Source organism: Camellia sinensis, chromosome 1, assembly GCF_055761805.1.
Source record: "Camellia sinensis isolate YWXY chromosome 1, ASM5576180v1, whole genome shotgun sequence".
Lineage (NCBI taxonomy): Eukaryota > Viridiplantae > Streptophyta > Magnoliopsida > Ericales > Theaceae > Camellia > Camellia sinensis.
Window position 1 is genome coordinate 66,977,942 of NC_138961.1, and position 23,787 is coordinate 67,001,728.

Sequence of the window (23,787 nt, forward strand, 5' to 3'; positions counted from 1 at the left end):
TGCAATATTCACTAAAGTGGTAGGCATTTTAATTTTTATTAGATAATATAAATAACATACATCATTATGTGTGATTTTTTTTTTTTTTTAAATTTTGTTTGTATTTTCTTTATACTCCTACTTCACCCAAATTGTCATCTTTTATGGCCATCCTCAAAAGTCCTAGTTAATCTTTACTTGACTTGTAGGGTTTAAAAGATGGACAAGAGTTGGATGATGATATGTGATAGGTTGAAAAGTAGAGAGTACCAACAAGGTGTTAAGTCATTTATTGACTTTGCTACGAAGGACTTATGCCCACACAATGACATTCGTTGTCCGTGTGTCGATTTCTTGAATGGAACAAAGCATAGTCGACAAGTTGTACGGCTATACTTGATTCGAAGAGGAATTACTTGTTCTTATAGAACTTGGGTGCACCATGGGGAACGTGTTCCATTGCATCATGGTCAGCCTAGTGTGTCAAACGATGCTGGTGAAAGAGATGGAGCTAAAATTTTTGACGTTGACGATCATTTGGGTGAGTCGCCTACTATGTTGGAAGAGATTTACATGAGTGGCCTCATGGATGATCATATCAACGGAGAACCTAATAGCTCGGAGAGAGAAAACTTAGTAAAGTTCATTAAGTTGTTTGATGATGCTCGACGCAAAGTGTACCCGTAGTGTGAAAAGTTTTCCGTGTTGTCCTTCGTTATTAAGATGCTTCATATTAAGGTGTGCAATAAATGGAGCAACAAATCTTTCGATATGGTTATGCAAGTTTTCAAAGACATTCTCCCAAAGTGTCATGAAACTGTTCCATGGACCCTTTATGAATTGAAAAAGTTCTTACGTGAATTGGGTTTGGGATATGAGGCCATTCATGGATGCAAGAATGATTGTATTTTGTTTTGGAAGGACAACGCAAAACTGGATAATTGCCCTACATGTAAGGACTCTAGATACAAGTTCACCAATGCGAGTGGTAAAAAGATTCCTCACAAAATATTGAGGTACTTTCCTTTGACACCGAGGTTGAAGAGATTGTACATGTCGAAAAAAACCGCCGCAGATATGAGATGGCATAAAGAGAAGCATGTAGATGATGGATTGTTAAGGCATCCAGCCGATGGTCAGGCATGGAAGGACTTTGATATGCAGCATCCTATGTTTTCTGTGGAACCCCAACATTTAAGGTTAGGGCTTGTGTAGACACCCCATTTTTGACCGTCCTTAAGACTTGGACGTCATCGCTTGAACACTCGGTGATCATCCATGTTCGTGTTTGTTTTAAGTTCGCGGAGGTCTTGGCTACGCGCCTTGCCTCAGCATCTCTCGACTTGCTTGTTCTGTGCTTGGTTTTACACCAAGGACTTGTTTGTTTTTGCACCTAAGGGTAGAGAGTAGCTTGCTAGCTACCCCTGATACCCACCGGCCATGGCTTGAGGCCACCGGCCGTGTTTTGAGGCTACCGGCCATTGGTGAAATAGTCCATTGGCCGGTCGGCATTTTGTGTGGCCGATCGACCACCTGTTTGGCCGATGGCCTCCTTTTCTGGCCGGTACCACCTTTTTGCCTTTTACAGGCATAATGCATGCCAGTTGTACCAGCTGGAATGCACGGACCATCCTCTCCATGCACGAGTGTGGCTGTTTTGCCCCTTTTGCACCTTTTTGGTCTAGCTTCTTGAGGAAGCTTGGACCTTTGTCTTAGCTTCCTCAAGAAGCTTGGACACCTGTCCCAGCTACCTAAGGAAGCCTTGGCCTCTTTGCCTTGGCTTCTTTAGGAAGCCTTGACCCTTTTGTTGGCTTCCCCGGGAAGCTTAGCCTTTTCCATTGTCTACATAAGGAGACCTCCCCTCTCTTTTGTAGAGGTTGAGCAGAAAACTAGAGCTTACATATATATTCTGATATATATCACCTTCTCTCTCTACATCTTCCTCTCTCTCCCCTTTTGTGTGTGTTAGAGGCCCCAAAAGTGTGCTTTGACCTAAGTTTTGCACTAAGTCACCTACTAGTACACCATACTTCGACTTTGGAGGCTTTGAGAGTTTGTTCTTGAGGTTTTGGGGTGGTTTTGATCAGAAGAAGGGGCCTGAGCTTGCTGTTCTTGAGGTGTTCTTCAAGGGTAACACTTTTGCTTTAGATTCCCCAATCTTGCACTAGTCTTTAACCTATCTTGCTTACTGATTTAGACTTTGTGTATAACTAAAAAAAGTCTTGTATTTGCATGCTTAAGATACTTCATTAAGGTTGTTTTGGTGTTGGGGGTCGACCTCCCCCTCTAAGGCCTTGTTTGGCTCTTTTTATGCCTCAATTGTTATGCTTTGGTTACTTTGGTGTATTGGCCTTCTCACCACTGAAATCCGATGGATTTTCAGTGGTGAAGAAGGGGGTTTGAAGTCTTGCATAGCGGAGGGACACCGCTCTCTCCTTTGTGTCCCATTTGTCAATGTTTTGGACTCATAAGGGTAACATATGTGCTTGGGTGTTTTTGGCCCCATTTCAGAGGTTCTTGGATGTTATTTGGTCATATGTTGCCTCTGTCTTTGGTCAAATTTATGGCCCTTTGCATGCATATTGTACTTGCCTTACATTCCCCCATTTTGCCTAGAAATGTGCCTTGTATTTAAGCCATGATGCTTGCATGTTCTAGCTTAACTTCATGAAGGTTTTAGCATTATTTTGCCATGCTCAAGGACTGTTGGGTGCTGATTCGACCATGTTTGCTATGTTTGGTATAGTTTCTATGTGTTTTGGCTTGTGAGCCTTGAGTGTGTAAGCCATAAGCATGCCTCATTTGGTCTATTTTCAGTGATTTGGAATCATTTGCCATGCCATTTCAGTCCACGTTTTATGCTTGCATGTTTGCATTTTGTTATCCTTTCAATGCTTTGGAGAGACATGATCCTATGCTCCATGAATGGTCTTTTGTGCATACCTTTTGTTTTGTGTCTCTTAGCTGCCATATTAGGGGGTTTTGGGACTTATTTTGGTGCAGTAAAACTCTGTTTTTGGTTGTATAGCTCATGCCATGCTTGCTTGGGGTGGGTGTCGAGTAATGCTCCCATTTGTGGCGTTGAATGCCTTTCATTTTGCATCTATTCCCTAGCATGATTTGGCATCATCATTCATATTTTTTTTTTAGAAGTTAACATGAGTGTTTAATGTCCATGCTTACCACCTTTGAATGTTCTTGAAAGTAGCCTTCCATGCTCCGATTTTTGGCTCATTGGTGTGCATGCTTACATGAGCGCTTGTCCTCCATTTTTGGCACTTTTGGCCACTGTTTATGGCAAGGCTGAGGTCTGTCCTTTATGGTTTAAGTCCACCATTATACGTTTGCCATATGTTTGTTGCATATTTGGCTCATTATGTATTGCCACATGCTAGTCTCATTGCACATTTGTCCATGTTTACTACATTGCATGTTGCATGCTTTAGTACATTACACATTGGTATGTTTAGTTTGCATTGCATTGCATTTGGCATGCCTTGCTTATTCAGCTTCATGTTGCATATTTGACCCATGTTGCATATGTGAGGTACATTGCATACTTGCATTACATTTTGCTTGGTTTAGGGTGTCAAACCAAGCATGAGAATTGAGGAGTGTTTGTACTTAAAGTGACGAAACACGTCTCAATCCTCGGTTGCCGATGCCCTTGATCTCAACATGATAGGGTGTTAGTATTCATTTGTTTGTTGCATGCATTTACATTAAGTTGCTAACTTGGCTTCTCAGGCCATCATGCATCGAATTGCGTAGTTGATGGCCCGAGGGTCTAGAGCCATGCTCTGTTGAGTCCATTGCATGATAGGGAGTGTGGCCATGCTTATATTTGCTTGAAAATTCCATGCCATACACTACTTGCCCTCTGCTGTTGTCAACTGCAGGATTCTGCAGGAAGCAATGGCCGGCCGGCCACCTACAGTGCCGACCGACCATCAGTGGCTGGCCGGTGGTACAACAGTTGGCCGATAAGCCCATTACCATGGCCGGTGAACTTTAATTCTGGCCGGTGACTGTAGACGCGCCCGCGGAGGGCCTCGTGCTACAGTTCGGACTCGATTTTGTGTCACGGTTCTTAATCTGAACCAAAGAGTCCAAATCTGGCAAATCGTTTTGAGAAACAGATTTTTGAAAAAGTAGTGCCAAACATGGACTGCTTTGCCAGATACAGAGTCGCCACCTAAATATTTTAAAATGGGGAAATTTAGGAAACCCTGACTCGGTGCCGAAGGCCACATGTCCGTCATCACCGGAGTTGTCTCGGCTCGGGAGCTTGGGTACGATCGGGGAAGGTCAGCTATGAGCACCCCCTTTCGCCCGGTCCGAAGACCGGCCTCTACTAACCATGATATCCGTATTTGAAAACTTTATGTGTTCTTAAACCAATTATTAGCCTAGAATTACTATGTTATGCGCACAGCAAACAAGTATAGACTAGATTGCCTAATTTGGAAATAAACATTGCATATCCGTTTGGTTTGAAAATGCTTTGGAATTTGCTACTCGCAAGTAGGCTAAAATACGGATTTCAACGAGTTTTTCCAACTCAAACAATCCGACCTTCACCCACAGGCATTCAAAACATTTTAACACATAAGCATCTAGCCACATGGCAAGCATGCTGTCATGGTAACATTCACACTCATGCGATATGCTAAAGCGGAAATACTTACATTGTACTCCGTGCCAAAACAATAAACTAGTTAGCAAATGTGCGTGTCCTAGTTCATGTTATTTTGCCTAATGCAACACATACAAGATGCAATTTTAGTTAGGCTCGGTTAACCTAAATATGACATATGATATGCAACCAACTGTTTCATGTATTCAGTTTGGGAGTTGAAGTACGAATGCGGTTAGTATGATGTACCGAGCCCGGTGCATGCCATACAAATGCATGGATGCACACATGCATAGCATAAGGTATGCTAAATTAAACGTGCCCTAATCTACCATCATAAGTAGGTAAATAAAAGGGAAGAAAGACGTGAGGTTGGAAGACATACACACACTCACGCACACTTATTACAGGTTTGCCCTCGCTCGGAGGGACTGAATAAATATTACAAATTAATTAACTACGCAAGCTAATTAATATTACAAATTAACTAATTTAATTAACAAATTAAATAAATTAATTAAAGCAGGAAAACGCCTCGAGAAGCGCGCCGCCATGCGCAAGCTGCCTCTGTTTTCCTTCCTTTCCTCCTCTGGAGACTGTCAAAGCCTCAGGACTGATCCCTTGGACAGAGAGGATCATCACCGGCTGATTGAGATTTCCACCGGCAGTGTAGTATGGCCATCGGCGCAAAATTGAAGCTGTCGGCAGAGAAAATTGTGCCGGTCGGCACATTACACTGCCGGTCGGCAAAGAAAGTCTGCTGGACCTGCAACTCACAGCAACAGAGGGCAAAACAAGGCATGGCAGCACAATTCAAAGCATGTATGCACCAACCATGTCTCTTATCATTGTAATGACTCAAAGGGACATGTGCCTCGGTTCTCGGACCACCAATCACGCATTTCCATGCATGATGGCCCAAAGAACCGAGCATGCAACTTTGGTTTCAAATGTATGCAAACCAATCAAACAAAACTCCCAATCCCTATCACCCAAGTCAAGGGACAAGGAATGCATGCAAGATGCAATGCAACCTAGGCATACAAGCTAGGAATGCAACATGGCATGGCAAGGCACTTATGCAAGCATACAAGCATACATATGGCAATGCAAATGAATGGAAAGATGGGCTTATACATGAATTAGGCAACTCTAATAAGGCCTAAAATAGTAGCCATAAGTGCTAAAGAGTGAGAGCTAAATGGCATGCACACACACATGCACATAAGGACCAACACTTAAGCACAAATCAAACAACATTCAAGCAAACTTGAAAGGAGGAAACATGGACAATTAGCATGCGACATGAGCCCTAAAATCATGTTATAAAATGATGCCAAATCAAGTTATAAATCAAGTCAACCATGCAACAAATGGCCTAAGTGTTCGAAGCAAATCAATGAGGCATTGAACTACACTTAACAAGACCAAACAAGGCATGCAAACAGGGACCAAAATCAGAGGTTTAGCATGTTAAAACAAAGCTAAAGGACTACTTAGATGGCATCTAAATGGCCCAAATACAAAGGCATACACCATGGCCAAAACATGAAGCATTGCAACACATGCTTTCAAAGCATTAAAGAGGCATGCAAGGCAACCAAACAAGCATGGAAATGGGACTGAAATAGCATGTAGGATGATTCCAAATCCTCAAAACAATGCAAAGATGGCATGCTACACATGCATATACTCAAGGCCAACAAGCCCAAATACAAAAGAGCTATATAATGCATGCAAAAATCAACCCAAATACCTATGGACAGATCTAAAACATGGCAAAATAAGCACATAATCTTCACAAATGCAAGCCTAAAACATGCTCCAACAAAGGCTAACAACCTAGAACATGTTAAGGCACAAATAAGGCATTACATGGCAACTATGCTAAACATGCATGAAGTTCCAAAACCAACTTGAAATCATGTTATATCATGGATATATAAGCATAAAAAACAACCCAAATATGCTCAACACACACTCAAGCATAGGCTTCCTTAAGAGGCCAAAATATGCCCTTTTCAAGAACAACAAGGAGAGGGGGTGGCCCTCTCCTTCTTGGGACTTCAAAGCATCATCTTCACCACTGAAATCCCTCAAGATTTCAGTGGTGAAGAGACCTCAACACCAAAATCCCGGAGCTAATACAAAATGGCTCAAAAAGAGGCCTTTTGAGGCCTAAGGGTGGTCAACAACCCTCAAACAACAAAACACTCTTAATAAACAATAAAGAGGGCTTAAAAAAAGAACTTTTTTATGTTATACAATAATCACAAAAACAGCTCTATGACTAGTAGAAAATCAATGCAAAAATGGGGGAAAAAGGGACTAGTTTCTCACCCTTGTAGTCCTCTTCAACAATGGTGCTCCAATGGCCTCCTTGAGCTTGAATCCAACACCAAAACTTCAAAACACACTCTTTAGAACCTCAGCTCCAAGAGGAAGGTGAAACACTAGGTGTTTGTGTGCAATAGTGAGACACAAAACACCTAGTGTGCAAAATGAGAGGAAAATAGAGATAGGTTGTGTATGTCTAACCCTAACCCTAGAAAACCAGAGCTCTCCTCTGTATTTTTCCTCTCTCAAAAATGTCTAAAGCCTCTTTTCCTCTTAGAGAGAGCTTCTCTCTATATGCCTCTTGTAAAGCTTACAAGACAAGCTTTGCAAGAGGGAGATCCCTCCATACACGTGTATGGAGGGGAGCAAAAGCAATACAGCTGTCTAAAAATATCTGCAAAAGCAGATGAACAGCAATCGGCCGGCAAAAAATGCCATCTTGGCCAAAAAGAGTGCCGACCGGCACAAAACAGTGCTGACCGGCAACAAAGAGTGCCGGCCGGCAAACTATATTGCCGGTGGCAGCAAGAACCAGCCGGTGGCATCTAGCCACTGCCGGTGATGGGTAGGGATGGTCTACAAGCCCTACCCTGCCTCTCAAAGGCAGGATGCAAGTGTTTGGTGCAAAACCAGACACTAAATGGTCAAGTTCGGAGATCCTGAGACAAGGCGCGCGAGCCGAGGCCTCCAGGAACTCCAAACGAACATAAACAAGGATAATCACCGAGTGTTCAAACGGTGACGTCCAAGTCTTGAGGACGGTCAAAAATGGGGTGTCTACAGTGACATCCCAGAGCACTCAGGGGATGATTCAAAAGGGGTCTGGAGACTTTCAGAATTTTTAGAGGAGCAAGGCAGTGAAAATAGAGGCAGCAGTGCTATGGTAGCGAGTTTCCGGGTGAGACGAATCAAGCATGCATCATTCACACATTTCGAGGCAGGGCTGCGGCCACCTTTCTTCTGCATTTAATTTGAGGCAGGGCTGCGGCCACCTTTCTACATTTAATTTTTTAACTAGTTAGGAATTCTGTAATAATTCATTTGGTTGTGTAATATTTATTCAGACCCTCCGAGTGAGGGCAATTGTGTAATAAGTGTGCGTGAGTGTGTGTATGTCTCCCAACCCCACGTCTTTCTTCCCTTTCATTTACTAGCTTTCGATGGTTAGTCTAGGGCATGTTTCAATTAGCATACCGTATGATAGCATGTTTGCATCCATTCATTCGTTTTGTATGCACTGGGCTCGGCGCATCATTCTAACTGCATTTGTATTTCAATTTCAAATTGAATACGTGTTAGTTGTAGCATTTCACATGTCATTATAGATTAGCCGAGCCTATCTTAGTTACATTTTGCATGTGTTGCATTAGCCATCTTAACATGAACTAGGATCATGCATATGATTACTAACTAGTTTCTATTTTGGCTCGGAGTACTCGGTAAGTTCTTATGCTTTAGCATCCTTGCATGCGTGTGAGTGTTGCCATGACAGCATGCTTACCATGAGGCTATTTGCTTATGTGATATAACTGCTTGAATGCCTGTGGATGGAGGTTGAATTACCTAAATTGGAATAATGCATTAAAACTGTGAGTTTTAAAGCCCACTTGAGGGTGGCAAAACCTGCATTTTAGCCTACTTGCGATTAGCAAACCATTTTCAAAACAAGCATGCAATGTTTTGTTCCAATTTAGGCGATTTGGTCTATACTTGTTTGCTGTGCGCATAACATAGTAATTCTAGGCTAATAACTGGAATAGGAACACATAATGCTTTCAAAACAAGGTATCATGGTTAGTAGAGGCCGATCTTCGGATCGGGCGAGAGGGGGTGCTCATAGCTGACCTTCCCCAATCGTACCCAAGTTCCCGAGTCGAGGCAACTTTGGTGATGACGGACACGTGGCCTTTGGCACCGAGTCAGGGTTTCCTAAATTTCCCAAAATAAAACATTTAGGTGGCAACTCTGTATCTGGCAAAGCAGTCAATGTTTGGCACTTCTTTTCTAAAAATCTGTTTTCCAAAACGATTTGCCGGATTTGGACTCTTTGGTTCAAATTAAGAACCGTGACAATTTGAGAGTCCTGAACTATAGTGAACCCAATATGAACAGAACGGGACTCATCCTCCCGGGGGATTCGGGGATGTCTACACTTTCTGGCGTCTCTGCTGGGGAGAATAGAGAACTTGACTCGAACTCATGATATCTTGTTTTGACTACACTTATGTGTTTCTTTGCATTGCATGTGCATTGGTGCGCCTAGGACACCGTGTTGGCCATCTGCTATTCCTGAACGGTTTGCTGGAGGCTTGCTTTGTCAAGGCATGACCATAAGGTTGACCAGTTGCGGGCTCTGCCAGTATGGGAACACAAACCCCGGCTTTTACCGAGGCACCCTTTTGACCATTCGACCTAGTGCATATTCGGAATCCATAGTGACCATTCCAAACTAAGACAAGTTGCTTACCCAATTATAGGTTGTTTGAAACCGCTGTGTGCGTAGTGAAACCCTAGCTCCTGACAAAATAAGACAGGAAACCCTACCCCAGCATAGGGGTGTTTTGGTTCTCATTTATTTTCTATGTGCTTTTAGAGTGTATCTCTACAGGGAATGCGTATCAGTTTGCAAGTCTGGGTATCAGGCCTAAGGGCACCAATATTCGGAGAATCAGTTTTACCTGAGGATATCGGTTTACAGGCAGAATTCTGGGCAGAACTCAGTAGAGGGCGCAGTCGTTCAGCTATGTGTATACCTGTTCTGGTGAAATCAAGCTGAGGTACTATCTATTTTCTCTTTTGCAAGGTAGTCGTGGAACTATAGCTTCAGAGGGCTCCAATATCCCCCGGGTATATTGGATCCGTGTTGATAGACTTTGTCAGGTCAGAGATTAAGTTCAAGGGCAAATCAGTGTTCCTTCGCCAGAGGCAGGGTAAAAGGGCCAGTCAGGCACAGTTCACCAGTTCAGCAGTTACCAGATCAGTGGTCCTTATCCACCCCACCAGTGAATAGTCAGGCTGAGGTCTCAATTTTTACCATAGAGATAAAAATACCGATCAGTTAATTAGAACAGCAGAACATGGCAGGGATGGAGGAAATGATGCATTAACTCCAAGAAAGTATGAAACTCATACAGCAAGACGCTGCTCGTCAAGCGGAATTTGCCAAACAGCAGGCCGAGATCATGGCCCAGCAGGCTGAGCTAATCGCCAGGCTGCAACAGCAAACCGGAGCATCTACTTCGCACCAAGCCCCTCCCCCACCAGGAGTTCTAGCACCCGAGGAGCACCAAATGTCCAGGGAGATACGGACATTCCGACAGGACCGGCTCCGCCCCCAATCCTACCCCAATTATCCAAAACACCCACCAACCTGCTGGATTCTCCCTTTGAGTCCGAGGTGGACCCCACAGCATTGAAGGTGAGCAAGCTTGAAAAGCTGTTCAAGAAATCTCAAGGTGTCAAGTCCATCCCGGACATTGAGGATGGGTATACCGACGCAGCTGTGACGCTGCCAGACAGATTCAAGACGCCACATATTGACCATTTCGATGGGTCCGGGGATCCCATGGTGCACTTGCGGCTGTTTTCAAACATTTTAAGGCCGATGGGCCTCACCAGACTACAAAAACTTTCTTTATTCGGCCGGACCCTGTCAGGTGTAGCAGCCATCTGGTATGCAAAACTGAAAAATGATGTTAAGAGGAATTAGGATGAGATGGCCGAGGCTTTCGTCGATCAATACTCCTACAATACACAAATCGAGATTACAACCCGTGATCTCGAGACGACTAGGCAGGAGCCAAAGGAGGGTTTCTCCGATTTTGTAACCCGGTAGAGGGCCAAGGCCTCAATGATGACCATTAGGCCAACTGACAAAGATTAGATTCGGATGGTTGTGCGCAACCTCCAACCCAAGCTCATGCAGAAGATGATCGTTCTCCCCTTCCCCACCTTTTCAGATTTGCATAAGATGGGAGTACAAATTGAGGATGCCTTGAAGCAGGGTTTGATTGACAATGACAGGGAGCAGCCCAAGAAGGCATTCAACCGCAGTTTGAATGCGACCACCAGTGGTGATGCCGCTGCAAGATCTTCCGAAGTGGGCATGGTCGCTACCACCACACCAAGAACAGGCACCCCTTTGTTGGTGCATCCAATCCAAACCCCCGAACTTCGGACTATCTACCCCAAGGCAAGAGGGTTTTCACCCCACTCTATATGCCTTTGTCTAAAGCCCTAGGGGTCTTACTCAGGAAAGGACATCTGAAACCGTTAGAACAACGGCCTCTACCCAGTCCTCTCCCTGCAAAGCATGACCCGGATAAGTACTGTGCTTTCCATTAACAAACCGGTCATGACACTGACAGTTGCGTCCGTCTTCGTCACGAGATACAAAATCTGATTAACAACGAGGTCATTCCCGCACCAAGTCCTGCAAAGTCAATCGACACTTGATCAGTGAACTTGTGGGGGATAATGTGATGTGATCAGGGGATGAACCACCTGCGGGCGGCACTCAGTTTACTCCAGATGTGGCGTATGGAACGCACTGTTTTGAGCATTTGTGAATGCTAGTTTTTGTACTTTTTGACTCGGGTATTGAGTAAGTTTTGCTATGTCGTTTAGAGTCTGTCCCGTTGTATAGAGTCAGTCTTTTCATATTGAGTCAGTCGGGTCTGTCTTGTTGTATTGAGTCAGTCCTGTTTTGTTAGAGTCGGGTGATTTTGGGGGTGTTACCTCGGACATCACTTGCTTGTTTTGTGTTTGTCTTTTTATTTTCTTTTGAATCTGTTTCTGCCTTGGAGCCAGTTACACCAACAGATCTGAATGGAACAGCAGTGATTTTCACACTCTTGTGTTTCCTTCTACTGTGTGCTAGTTGTGCCAGAAATTCTAAATGAGATGGTAGTATTTGACTAGAAGCTGTGTCTTTTCTGTGCCTTGAATTCATTACATCGACCTAAGTTTCCCAAAACTTTTTTCGTAACATTGTGATAAAAACGAAGAGGAAGGAATTCCTCGGGTTTTGCAAAATTTGATCAATTAAGAAAAAGAAAGGCATGCTAAGCCCTTAATGATTGAGATCATGCTTGTTAATGTGAGTACTGAGAAGGATCCTGACTTGATCCAGATTGGTTCTGCACTGTCTTCAGCGCGAGCGATTTGTCGCTTTCTTAAAAGATTTCAAAAAAAATGTTTTGCGCGATCCTGTGAAGACCTATGTGGAATCGCTCTTGAGATTGTGTAGCCTAGGATCACTCTCAGCCTCAAGACTCGACCCCTCATTGTCAAACCTTCAACTTAAATTCAGAATGTTCAATGGTTAACTACAACGTGAGGCCTGTGTGGCCACATTCAAAGCAGCTCTCGAACAAGAGGCAAGAAAGTCAGATCAAGAAGACCAGATGTCATCAAAAGAAGCTTGCAAAACTAGATCAGAAGCACCACTGGAACTAGGGGCAAAGAATTTCAAATATGCTCAAAGAGCCGAAGATGGATCATTCCACAAATCAAAGAAGGTCGGCAAGAATGCCAAATCCCAGAGGGAGGAAAGAAGAAAGTATTGCTGAAGAAAAACTGAGTTCCGATCCACAACACTAGGGGCAAATTCAGCCCCCCATTGGATGGACTCCTGCATCGTCAGCGAACTGCAGTCATTCTCCTGGATTCAGATGACTTCGGTATCTCAAAACCATTTGACATGGACGAAGCTACACTTTTACCCTTGAGAGGCTCGCTGGGCCGAAAACCCGAAGAGGCGACCCAGGCAAAAGTTAGAGCAAAGGAAAGAAAAAAAAATGCAAAGAAAAGATACAAAAAAAGAGAAAAGAAGAAAAAATGAAGAAAATGAAAAGAAAAGAATGAAAAAGAAAGATAAAAAAAAAGAAAAAGAAAAGAAATGAAAAGAAGAGAAAAACAGAGCTCGCAAGGTTGAAAACCCAGAAAGGGCGGCCTTGGCAAAAGTTAGAGTGCAAAAGGAGAGGTTAATACCCGAGTGTACCTTAACCCGGAACTACGTAAGGCTTGATTCCCATGTTTGGGATACGTTGACAACTTCGTCCTAAAGTCCAGCCACAAACACTTCCAAATTGATTATGTCTATGTAATGGTTTTGATCATCTTTGCCTTATCTTTATCCAAGAGTGTGGTTGTGTTCGTCACTCTGAGGACTGACTACAATGCACTGTGGTGCCATTCAAACAAGGGGCAACTTTTCGTTGCCATTCAATGCGCTGCGGTGCCATTCAAATAAGGGGAAACTTTCTGTTGCTATGCAGTATCGTTCAAGCAAGGGGCAATTTTCCATTGTTATGGATCCAGGGTTGCGCATCTTGAGAGTAGGTTCCGTGCTCGTTGAGTAGTGACCGTTTGCAAAAATAGTTTTTGAGAGTTTTTACTAAGGTTGGCTAATTGTCTCGAAAATTATTCCATTTTTCCAAAAAAATTGGACCTTTCTTTGGACCTAAAACATTAAAATTTTCAGTGCTCATAACCTAACTTGCATGATTTTCAAAATCAGAAAAGTGAACAGGCATGTTAATCTAACTCTCATATTAGTCAAAATTGTTTTAGTAGAAAGCTCAAAAACAAAGACAATGGTCAAAATGATGAACTAGGGGCACAATTGAGTCAGGTTTTCTGTCTTTTTCCCCTTTATCAATGCACTTGCTGGAAAGGGCACCGTATTCACCAGAAAAGGGCACCACTAAAGCTAACCACAAAAGGGCAGAAAGCTCTCACATCCTCCAAGCAACAAGGTATCAAGCCAAGTGCAAAGCACGAGCTGGAAGTGGGGCAGGATGTTTCACTCCCTCATCTGGACAGATCTGATCACGTCCAAGCTCCCCAATATAGCATCGTCAACCAATGTCAGCTACAGATTCACTACATACCTGATTGTAGCACAACCCCACTATGAGGAAGTTCACTGTTGTGAGCAGAAGAAAGAAAATCTAGCAGAATGCTAGGGGCATGAGCCTGCAACTTCCTGTTCATCCATCAACCACCCAGGGAAGGGATGAAAAATGAGAGATTGAAGAATAGAGAGATGTGCGCTGAGAGAAAAAGTGAGAAAAATGGGGCTTCTTTTTCAGAAAAACAAAGCCTGAGGGTCGAGTGATGTGAGAATCACAAATGAGAAAAAGGGTGGGAAATAATACCCGAAAAAAATTGGCTCCTCGCGTACTGAGAGGTCTCTCGTCTTTGTAAAACGTCTGTGTGTCGTGTCTTTTGTTTTGTTTGTCTTGATTCTTGTTTTGAGTCGTCCCGAGCATGACTCGATGTGTTTTGGTTGTTTACCTTTTGTTTTCCGTTGTTGAGTCGTAGTGCGCTTTATTCAGTTGTAGGCTCAATACCCGATCAAGAACTCATTTCTCAATTTCAATCAAATCGTTTTGTGCTCGGAGTGCTGTGCCATTCTCCACATTTGTGCAAAACAAGAATTTGTTCTTTCTTAAAACCGCAGGGTTCAACCCAGGTCATGCAAGAACAGTAAAACAAGGACCTATTTGAAGCTATATGGGTTCCAGACTACAAAGCAAAAGAAGAGGGAAAACCGAAGCATCTGAATGTGTTTCACCTTCAGCAAATTCCGTGATTGTACTCCGGATGTACCTCTTCAGGCCTTGTCAGTGCTCCGAAGAATGAGTGTGCCTCTACTCCAAGCTTAAGCCTACTTCAAGTCAGAATGGCAATTAAAGCAGCAGCAGATGTTATCTCTCGCCAATATAAACAGGGTGTACCCTTTTCAAGCGAAGTGTGTTACAAACCCCTCCGAGAGGTAAATCGGAGGTCGCGTTTGGATTTGGTCTCGTTAAGGCTTGTATTTCCTTATTCGGCATTTTGTTTCGAACGCGCTTTTGAAGTTGCACATTCGTTGCATCGTTATGCACACCATTTCTCGCATTGTTACACACACCATTCGTTGCATTGTTATGCACATCTATCTAGCATTGTTATGCATCGTTACACCTGCATTGTTATGCACATTATATTTGCATTGTCATGCACCTCTTCACTTGTGTAGTCACGCATATTCCACTTGCATTGTTATGCATGCCCTTTTCCGCCTTTCTAAAACACCGGTACACGTCTCTATGTTTCTATACCTTTCTGAAACACTGGGATACGTCCCCATGTTTCTATCTCTTTCCTAAACCCCGAGATATGTCCCTAAACACCGGGATATGTCCCTAAACACTGGGATACGTCCCTATGCTTCTCCCCTTTGGTTAAGAGCATTTGGAATACGTTCCAATGCTTATACCTTTTCGAAATATCGGGATACGTCCCTATGTTTCTCCCTCTTTGGTTAAGAGCATTTGGAATACGTTCCGGTGCTTGAACCACTTTGAAATACTGGGATACGTCCCTATGTTTCTCTCTCTTTCCGAAACACCAGGATACGTCCCTACGTTTCTTCCTCTTTGGTTAAGAGCATTTGGAATACGTTCCGGTGCTTGAACCACTCTGAAACACCGGGATACGTCCCTATGTTTCTCTCTCTTTTTCAAACACCGGGATACGTCCCTATGTTTCTCCCTCTTTGGTTAAGAGCATTTGGAATATGTTCCGGTGCTTGAACCACTCTGAAACATCGAGATACATCCCTATGTTTCTCTCTCTTTCCGAAACACCGGGATACGTCCCTATGTTTCTCCCTCTTTGGTTAAGAGCATTTGGAATACGTTCCGGTGCGTGAACCACTCTGAAACATTGGGATATGTCCTTATGTTTCTCCTTCGTTTCGAAGCACTGGGATATGTCCCTATGTTTCTCCTTCGTTTCGAAACACCGGGATATGTCCCTATGTTTCTCCCTCTTTGGTTAAGAGCATTTGGAATACGTTCCAATGCTTATACCTTTCCGAAACACCGGGATACGTCCCTATGTTTCTTGCATGATCATAAGTTATGCTCGGCTTTGTGCATTGTCTTGCATTTTGCCCCTGCCCTCAGGCGCATATCTTTGTCTGCTGCTTGTATGCTTTGTCTAAGTCTTCGGCCTTGTCAAAAATGGGTCGTCTCTGGGCTTTGACATTCACTCCGTCATTTTTATGACTATGGAGTTCTGTCAAAGAGGGGCAACCGTAGACACCCCATTTTTGACCGTCCTTAAGACTTAGACGTCATCGCTTGAACACTCGGTGATCATCCATGTTCGTGTTTGTTTTAAGTTCCCGGAGGTCTTGGCTATGCGCCTTACCTCAGCATCTCTCGACTTGCTTGTTCTGTGCTTGGTTTTACACCAAGGACTTGTTTGTTTTTGCACCTAAGGGTAGAAAGTAGCTTGCTAGCTACCCCTGATACCCACCGGCCATGGCTTGAGGCCACCGGCCGTGTATTGAGGCTACCGGCCATTGGTGAAATAGTCCATTGGCCGGTCGGCATTTTGTGTGTCCGGCCGACCACGTGTTTGGCCGATGGCCTCTTTTTCTGGCCGGTACCACCATTTTTCCTTTTACAGGCATAATGCACGCCAGCTGTGCCAGCTAGAACGCACGGACCCTCCTCCCTATGCACGAGTGTGGCTGTTTTGCCCCTTTTGCACCTTTTTGGTCTAGCTTCTTGAGGGAGCTTGGACCTTTGTCTTAGCTTCCTCATGAAGCTTGGACACCTGTCCCAGCTTCCTAAGGAAGCCTTGACCCCTTTGTTGGCTTCCCTTGGAAGCTTAGCCTTTTTCATTGTCTATATAAGGAGACCTCCCCTCTCCTTTATAGAGGTTGAGCAAAAAACTAGAGCTTACATATATATTCTGATATATATCACCTTCTCTCTCTACATCTTCCTCTCTCTTCTCTTCTGTGTGTGTTAGAGGCCCCAAAAGTGTGCTTTGACCTAAGTTTTGCACTAAGTCACCTACTGTTACACCATACTTCGACTTTGGAGGCTTTGAGAGTTTGTTCTTGAGGTTTTGGGGTGGTTTTGATCAGAAGAAGGGGCCTGAGCTTGCTGTTCTTGAGGTGTTCTTTAAGGGTAACACTTTTGCTTTAGATTCCCCAATCTTGCACTAGTCTTTAACCTATCTTTCTTACTGATTTAGACTTTGTGTATAACTAAAAAAAAGTCTTGTATTTGCATGCTTAAGATACTTCATTAAGGTTGTTTTGGTGTTGGGGGTCGACCTCCCCCTATAAGGCCTTGTTTGGCTCTTTTTGTGCCTCCATTGTTAAGCTTTGGTTACTTTGGTGTATTGGCCTTCTCACCACTGAAATCCAATGGATTTTTAGTGGTGAGGAAGGGGGTTTGAAGTCTTGCATAGGGGAGGGACACCCCTCTCCCCTTTGTGTCCCATCTGTCAATGTTTTTGACTCATAAGGGTAGCATATGTGCTTGGGTGTTTTTGGCCCCATTTCAGAGGTTCTTGGATGTTATTTGGTCATATGTTGCCTCTGTCTTTGGTCAGATTTATGGCCCTTTGCATGCATATTGTACTTGCCTTACATTCCCCCATTTTGCCTAGAAATGTGCCTTGCATTAAAGCCATGATGCTTGCATGTTCTAGCTTAACTTCATAAAGGTTTTAGCATTATTTTGCCATGCTCAAGGACTGTTGGGTGCTGATTCGACCATGTTTTCCATGTTGGGTATAGTTTTTATGTGTTTTAGCTTGTGAGCCTTGAGTGTGTAAGCCATAAGCATGCCTCATTTGGTCTATTTTCAGTGATTTGGAATCATTTGCCATGCCATTTCAGTCCACGTTTTATGCTTGCATGTTTGCATTTTGTTATCCTTTCAATGCTTTGGAGAGACATGATCCTATGCTCCATGAATGGTCTTTTGTGCATGCCTTTTGTTTTGTGTCTCTTAGCTGCCATATTAGGGGGTTTTGGGACTTATTTTGGTGCATTAAAACTCCGTTTTTGGTTGTATAGCTCATGCCATGCTTGCTTGGGGTGGGTGTCGAGTAATGCTCCCATTTGTGGCGTTGAATGCCTTTCATTTTGCATCTATTCCCTAGCATGATTTGGCATCATCATTCATATTTTTTTTTTTTAGAAGTTAACATGAGTGTTTAATGTCCATGCTTACCACCTTTGAATGTTCTTGAAAGTAGCCTTCTATGCTCCGATTTTTGGCTCATTGGTGTGCATGCTTACATGAGCGCTTGTCCTCCATTTTTGGCATTTTTGGCCACTGTTTATGGCAAGGCTGAGGTCTTTCCTTTATGGTTTAAGTCCACCATTATACGTTTTCCATATGTTTGTTGCATATTTGGCTCATTATGTATTGCCACATGCTAGTCTCATTGCACATTTGTCCATGTTTACTACATTGCATGTTGCATGCTTTAGTACATTACACATTGGTATGTTTAGTTTGCATTGCATTGCATTTGGCATGCCTTGCTTATTCAGCTTCATGTTGCATATTTGACCCATGTTGCATATGTGAGGTACATTGCATACTTGCATTATATTTTGCTTGGTTTGGGGTGTCAAACCAAGCATGAGAATTGAGGAGTGTTCGTACTTAAAGTGACAAAACACGTCTCAATCCTCGGTCACCGATGCCCTTGATCTCCACATGATAGGGTGTTAGTATTCATTTGTTTGTTGCATGTATTTACATTAAGTTGCTAACTTGGCTTCTCAGGCCAACATGCATCGAATTGCGTAGTTGATGGCCCGAGGGTCGAGGGCCATGCTCCCTTGAGTCCATTGCATGATAGGGAGTGTGGCCAGGCTTATATTTGCTTGAAAATTCCATGTCATACACTGCTTGCCCTCTGCTGCTGTCAACTGCAGGATTCTGCAGGAAGCAATGGCCGGCCGGCCACCTACAGTGCCGACCGACCATCAGTGGCTGGCCGATGGTACAACAGTTGGCCGATAAGCCCATTACCATGGCCGGTGAACTTTAATTCTGGCCGGTGACATCCCAGAGCACTTAGAGGATGATTCAAAAGGGGTCTGGAGACTTTCAGAATTTTTAGAGGAGCAAGGCAGTGAAAACAGAGGCAGTAGTGCTATGGTAGCGAGTTTCCGGGCGAGACGAGTCAAGCATGCATCATTCACACATTTCGAGGCTGGGCTGCGGCCACCTTTCTTCTGCATTTAATTTGTTAATTAGTTAGGAATTCTGTAATAATTCATTTGGTTGTGTAATATTTATTCAGACCCTCCGAGTGAGGGCAATTGTGTAATAAGTGTGCGTGAGTGTGTGAATGTCTCCCAACCCCACGTCTTTCTTCCCTTTTATTTACTAGCTTTCGATGGTTAATCTAGGGCATGTTTCAATTAACATACAGTATGATAGCATGTTTGCATCCATTCATTCGTTTTGTATGCACCGGGCTCGGCGCATCATTCTAACTGCATTTGTATTTCAATTCCAAATTGAATACGTGTTAGTTGTAGCATTTCACATGTCATTATAGATTAGCCGAGCCTATCTTAGTTGCATTTTGCATGTGTTGCATTAGCCATCTTAACATGAACTAGGATCATGCCTATGATTACTAACTAGTTTCTATTTTGGCTCGGAGTACTCGGAAAGTTCTTATGCTTTAGCATCCTTGCATGCGTGTGACTGTTGCCATGACAGCATGCTTACCATGAGGCTATTTGCTTATGTGATATAACTGCTTGAATGCCTGTGGATGGAGGTTGAATTACCTAAATTGGAATAATGCATTAAAACTGTTAGTTTTAAAGCCCACTTGAAGGTGGCAAAGCCTGCATTTTAGCGTACTTGCGATTAGCAAACCATTTTCAAAACAAACATGCAATGTTTTGTTCCAATTTAGGCGATTTGGTCTATACTTGTTTGTTGTGCGCATAACATAGTAATTCTAGGCTAATAACTGGAATAGGAACACATAATGCTTTCAAAACAAGATATCATGGTTAGTAGAGGCCGATCTTCGGATCGGGCGAGAGGGGGTGCTCATAGCTGACCTTCCCCAATCGTACCCAAGTTCCCGAGCCGAGGCAACTTTGGTGATGACGGACACGTGGCCTTTGGCACCGAGTCAGGGTTTCCTAAATTTCCCAAAATAAAACATTTAGGTGGCGACTCTGTATCTGGCAAAGCAGTCCATGTTTGGCACTTCTTTTCTAAAAATCTGTTTTCCAAAACGATTTGCCGGATTTGGACTCTTTGGTTCAGATTAAGAACCATGACAATTTTAGAGTCCTCAACTGTAGTGAACCCAATATGAACAGAACGGGACTCATCCTCCCGGGGCGTTCGAGGACGTCTACAGCTTGCCACGAATGGTTTCAAGCTGTTTGGAAATATGATCACATCGTATAGCATGTGGCCCGTACTCTTAATGCCTTACAATCTCCCCCCATGGAAGTGTATGAAAGAACCATTTCTGATGATGTCAATGCTTATTCCCGGTCCATCTGCCCTTGGAAGAGACATCGATGTTTACTTGCAACCATTAGTGGTGGAGTTAATGAATTTGTGGGAGCATGGTGTGCAAACATATGATGCCTCAAATGGTCAAATTTTTAAAATGCATGCAGCAGTCATGTGGACCATCAGTGACTTCCCCGCATATGGTACCATGTCTGGTTGGACTACAAAAGGTTACTTGGCTTGCCCTAATTGTAACATGGATGCATCATCTTAGCGTTTGCGAAGTAAGATAGCATATATGGGTGCCCGCCGCCACTTGCCCGAGAACCATATTTGGCGAAGAAGTAAGCTCTTCAATGGTCAAACTGAGCATCGATCCAAACCTGTGGAGTTATCGGGAGAACAAATACTGTAGCAAATTGATTCGGGGACATACAGGTCGTATGGCAAGCATCCAAACAACCGAAAAAGACAACGGTCAGAAAATCCACCTTCCAATTGGACAAAAAGAAGCATTATGTTCAACCTACCCTATTGGAAAACGCTAAAGCTTCGACACAACCTTGATGTCATGCACATAGAGAAGAATATATGTGACAATCTGCTTGGGACACTACTGAGCATTAATGGCAAGAACAAGGACACGGATAAAGAACGCTTGGATCTAGAAGACATGCGGATACGAAAGGAGTTACACTTGAAAAGGCATTCCAATGGCTCATTCAAGAAGCCTCCATCATCGTACACACTGTCCCCGGTAGAGAGACAAGGTTTTTGTGAATTCTTGAAATCGATTAAGTACCCTGATGGCTATGCAGCAAATATATCCAACTGTGTCACCGCTCACGGTGGAAAATTAGCTGGCCTCAAAACTCATAACTGTCATGTCCTTCTACAACGACTACTTCCAATTCGAATGCGTGGATACCTTTCCAAGGAGATTGGGACCACACTTTTTGAGTTAGGAAATTTTTTCAAACAGTTGTGCTCAAAGACATTGAAGGTCACTGATTTGGAGAAAATGGAGGAACAAATCGTACTTATACTTTGCAAGCTTGAGAAGATTTTTCCTCCTGCGTTTTTTGATGTCATGGTCCACTTGGCAATTCATTCGCCTCATGAGGCTATGCTTGGAGGGCCTGTGCAATATCGATGGATGTATCCCATTGAGAGGTAATACCACGAGTTCCCGAACATCCCTATTTACATGTAGTAGATAATGTAAAGATTAACATTCAAATCATATTGCCATGTAGGATGCTTGGACTTTTGAAAGGATTTGTTCGCAATAAAGCTCGGCCTGAAGGTTCCATTGCGGAGACTTACATTTCAAAAAAGTGTACAACGTTTTGTTTAATGTATTTAGACGGCGTTGAAACGATGTTTAATCGGGAAGAATAGAACTATGACGAGGGTGACAACGGCCTGGGCTGGGTGATTTTCACACAAAATGTTTGTCCGTTTGGTCTACTAACAAGGGAAACTGATGTGTCTGTAGGTAACCGTGAAAGGGCTCATTGGTTTGTCCTACACAACAGCTTAGAAGTGGAAGAATATCTAGAGTACGCGTCGAACCTGTGACGTACTATATGTGACCTATATGCTTTTTTTTTAGTAATCATTTTTCAAATTACTTATGAATTACATTGCCCTACGTAGGGAACACAAGATGTTATTGCAACAACAACATAGAAGTGCCTGTGACATTGCCAAGATAAAATGCAAAGAATTTCCTAAATGGTTCAATGATCGTGTATGCTAAAATTCCTTATAGTGTAGTTTACACATCAACTTAAGTTATGTCAAAAATAACATGACATTTTTTTCTTATGTAGATGAACCAATTGCGTCACAACAAGTCACCCGAAACAACCGATGAGATGCGGTCACTGGCAAATGGTCCTAACAGCTTAGTGAACACATATTCGGGATGCATTTGTAATGGCGTCCGATTCCAAGCTCGCCGTGGCGACCGTGACAACCGTTGTAAAACTCAAAATAGTGGATTGGTAGTGGAAGGGGATCATGAAGGCCAACTCATAAAGTTCTACAGCTACATTTGCAAAGTTTGGGAAATGACATATTTGTTTAGGCACCGTGTTGTTTTATTCCAATGTGAATGGTATAACACCGGTAGCAATAGAACTTTGCGTGTTGAACCACATTTCACTACTATTGATATACGAAGTCGATGGTATAAAGATGACCCATTTGTGTTACCAAGTCAAGTGCAACAAGTTTTCTACGTGCATGATACGAAGTTAGGTGCCAATTGGAGAGTAGTAGAAAAGTTTCAACAACGAAGAATTTGGGATGTGCCCGAGGTGGATGTGCCACAACCTGATGATGTGTTCCAACAAGATGAAAGCACTAATGTTGTACAACTGAGCCTATGGATGACAATGTGGTGTTGCGTCGAGATGATATTGCCACTGAAATTATTCCAATGGAAGTTTTGCAGTCTAATAACCGCATACAACGCAAGGTTGGTATGGATGATGCCTTCATATGTGATGATGAAGATGAACCGACAATGGAGGGTGACAATGAAGAAGAAGATGAACTTGACAGTGATTTTGATACAGATGTGGACATAGAATGTTGATGTATGGGTTCTAAATTTGGATGTGTGATAGAGTCTTGATGTATGGGTTCTAAATTTCGATGTGTGTTCTTGGTAGTTGTTGTTTTGTCTTTTTGTCCTTCTATTGATGTAATGCGGAAAGGGATGAAGGAGATTGTTGCTCTTTATGTGTTATGCAATTAGATGAGAGTTTAGTCCTTTTGTTTATGTTGTTCTTCATGTCATCATGTTGAGCTATATTGTGAACTTTTTCACAATGTTGAACCTCTTAAATTGATGAATCTTCACATTTGACATTTATGCTTAACATCGGTTTATGTACAACACTTTTATTTGACAATCATTATCAATTATTGTAACGCCCTCAAAATAATAACATTAAACTAACACATTCCTTTATTTCATTGAGTTTCATTACATAAGTATTACATGTTAACATCAAAACAAAATGCCCTACGGGCTTACAGCTTTCCAAGTTAACACTTGGTTACAACAAAATAGTACTAACTCGTTTACACATTAAGCCCTTGGCTTGAAGTTACATGTAATACATCAAAAGTAAAACAACTACGCTATGTCCGCCTCTAGCCTCCCAAGCTATGTCCTTGGAGGTGGCATGCTTCCTGTACCTGAAAATGATATTCCCATATAGGGTGAGCCACAGCCCAGTAGAAATACACTAAACCAACCATGGACAATGACTAAAACATTAGCAATTGATAGTTGGTCAACACTGATACAATCACATAAATTACATATTTATGTCAACGACTTACAAGTCCCAATTACTTTTCATTTTCCCTTTTTCAACAGATAAGCATGCTAGCTCTATCATCATTTCCACAGATATGTATAAAAACTATATCTCACATTCAGAAAAGCATAAAAGCTATATCCACATTCTCAACAGATATGTATATCAACAATATCCACAGATAAGCATA

The 23,787-nt window shown here is 42.9% G+C and overlaps 1 protein-coding gene across 1 annotated transcript; it reads left to right on the forward strand.

Annotated features, from left to right (window-relative positions):
- Positions 1-702: 702 nt before the first annotated feature.
- Positions 703-23,026, forward strand: LOC145800300 (uncharacterized). The gene is made up of 8 exons (XM_082889967.1): positions 703-1,178; positions 20,698-21,432; positions 21,516-21,598; positions 21,758-21,821; positions 21,919-22,012; positions 22,095-22,637; positions 22,721-22,859; positions 22,941-23,026. Exons 1-8 carry the CDS (start codon positions 703-705, stop codon positions 23,024-23,026), a joined length of 2,220 nt encoding a protein of 739 aa, XP_082746093.1.
- Positions 23,027-23,787: the final 761 nt, after the last annotated feature.

Excerpts from the sequence above, each read along its gene's own strand:
- LOC145800300 (XM_082889967.1), top strand. The coding sequence starts at position 703 with ATGCTTCATATTAAGGTGTGCAATAAATGGAGCAACAAATCTTTCGAT. Across the intron at positions 22,013-22,094 it reads CTAAATGGTTCAATGATCGT|ATGAACCAATTGCGTCACAA; the intron begins GTATGCTAAAAT and ends TTTCTTATGTAG. Across the intron at positions 22,638-22,720 it reads AAGATGAAAGCACTAATGTT|TCTAATAACCGCATACAACG; the intron begins GTACAACTGAGC and ends GAAGTTTTGCAG.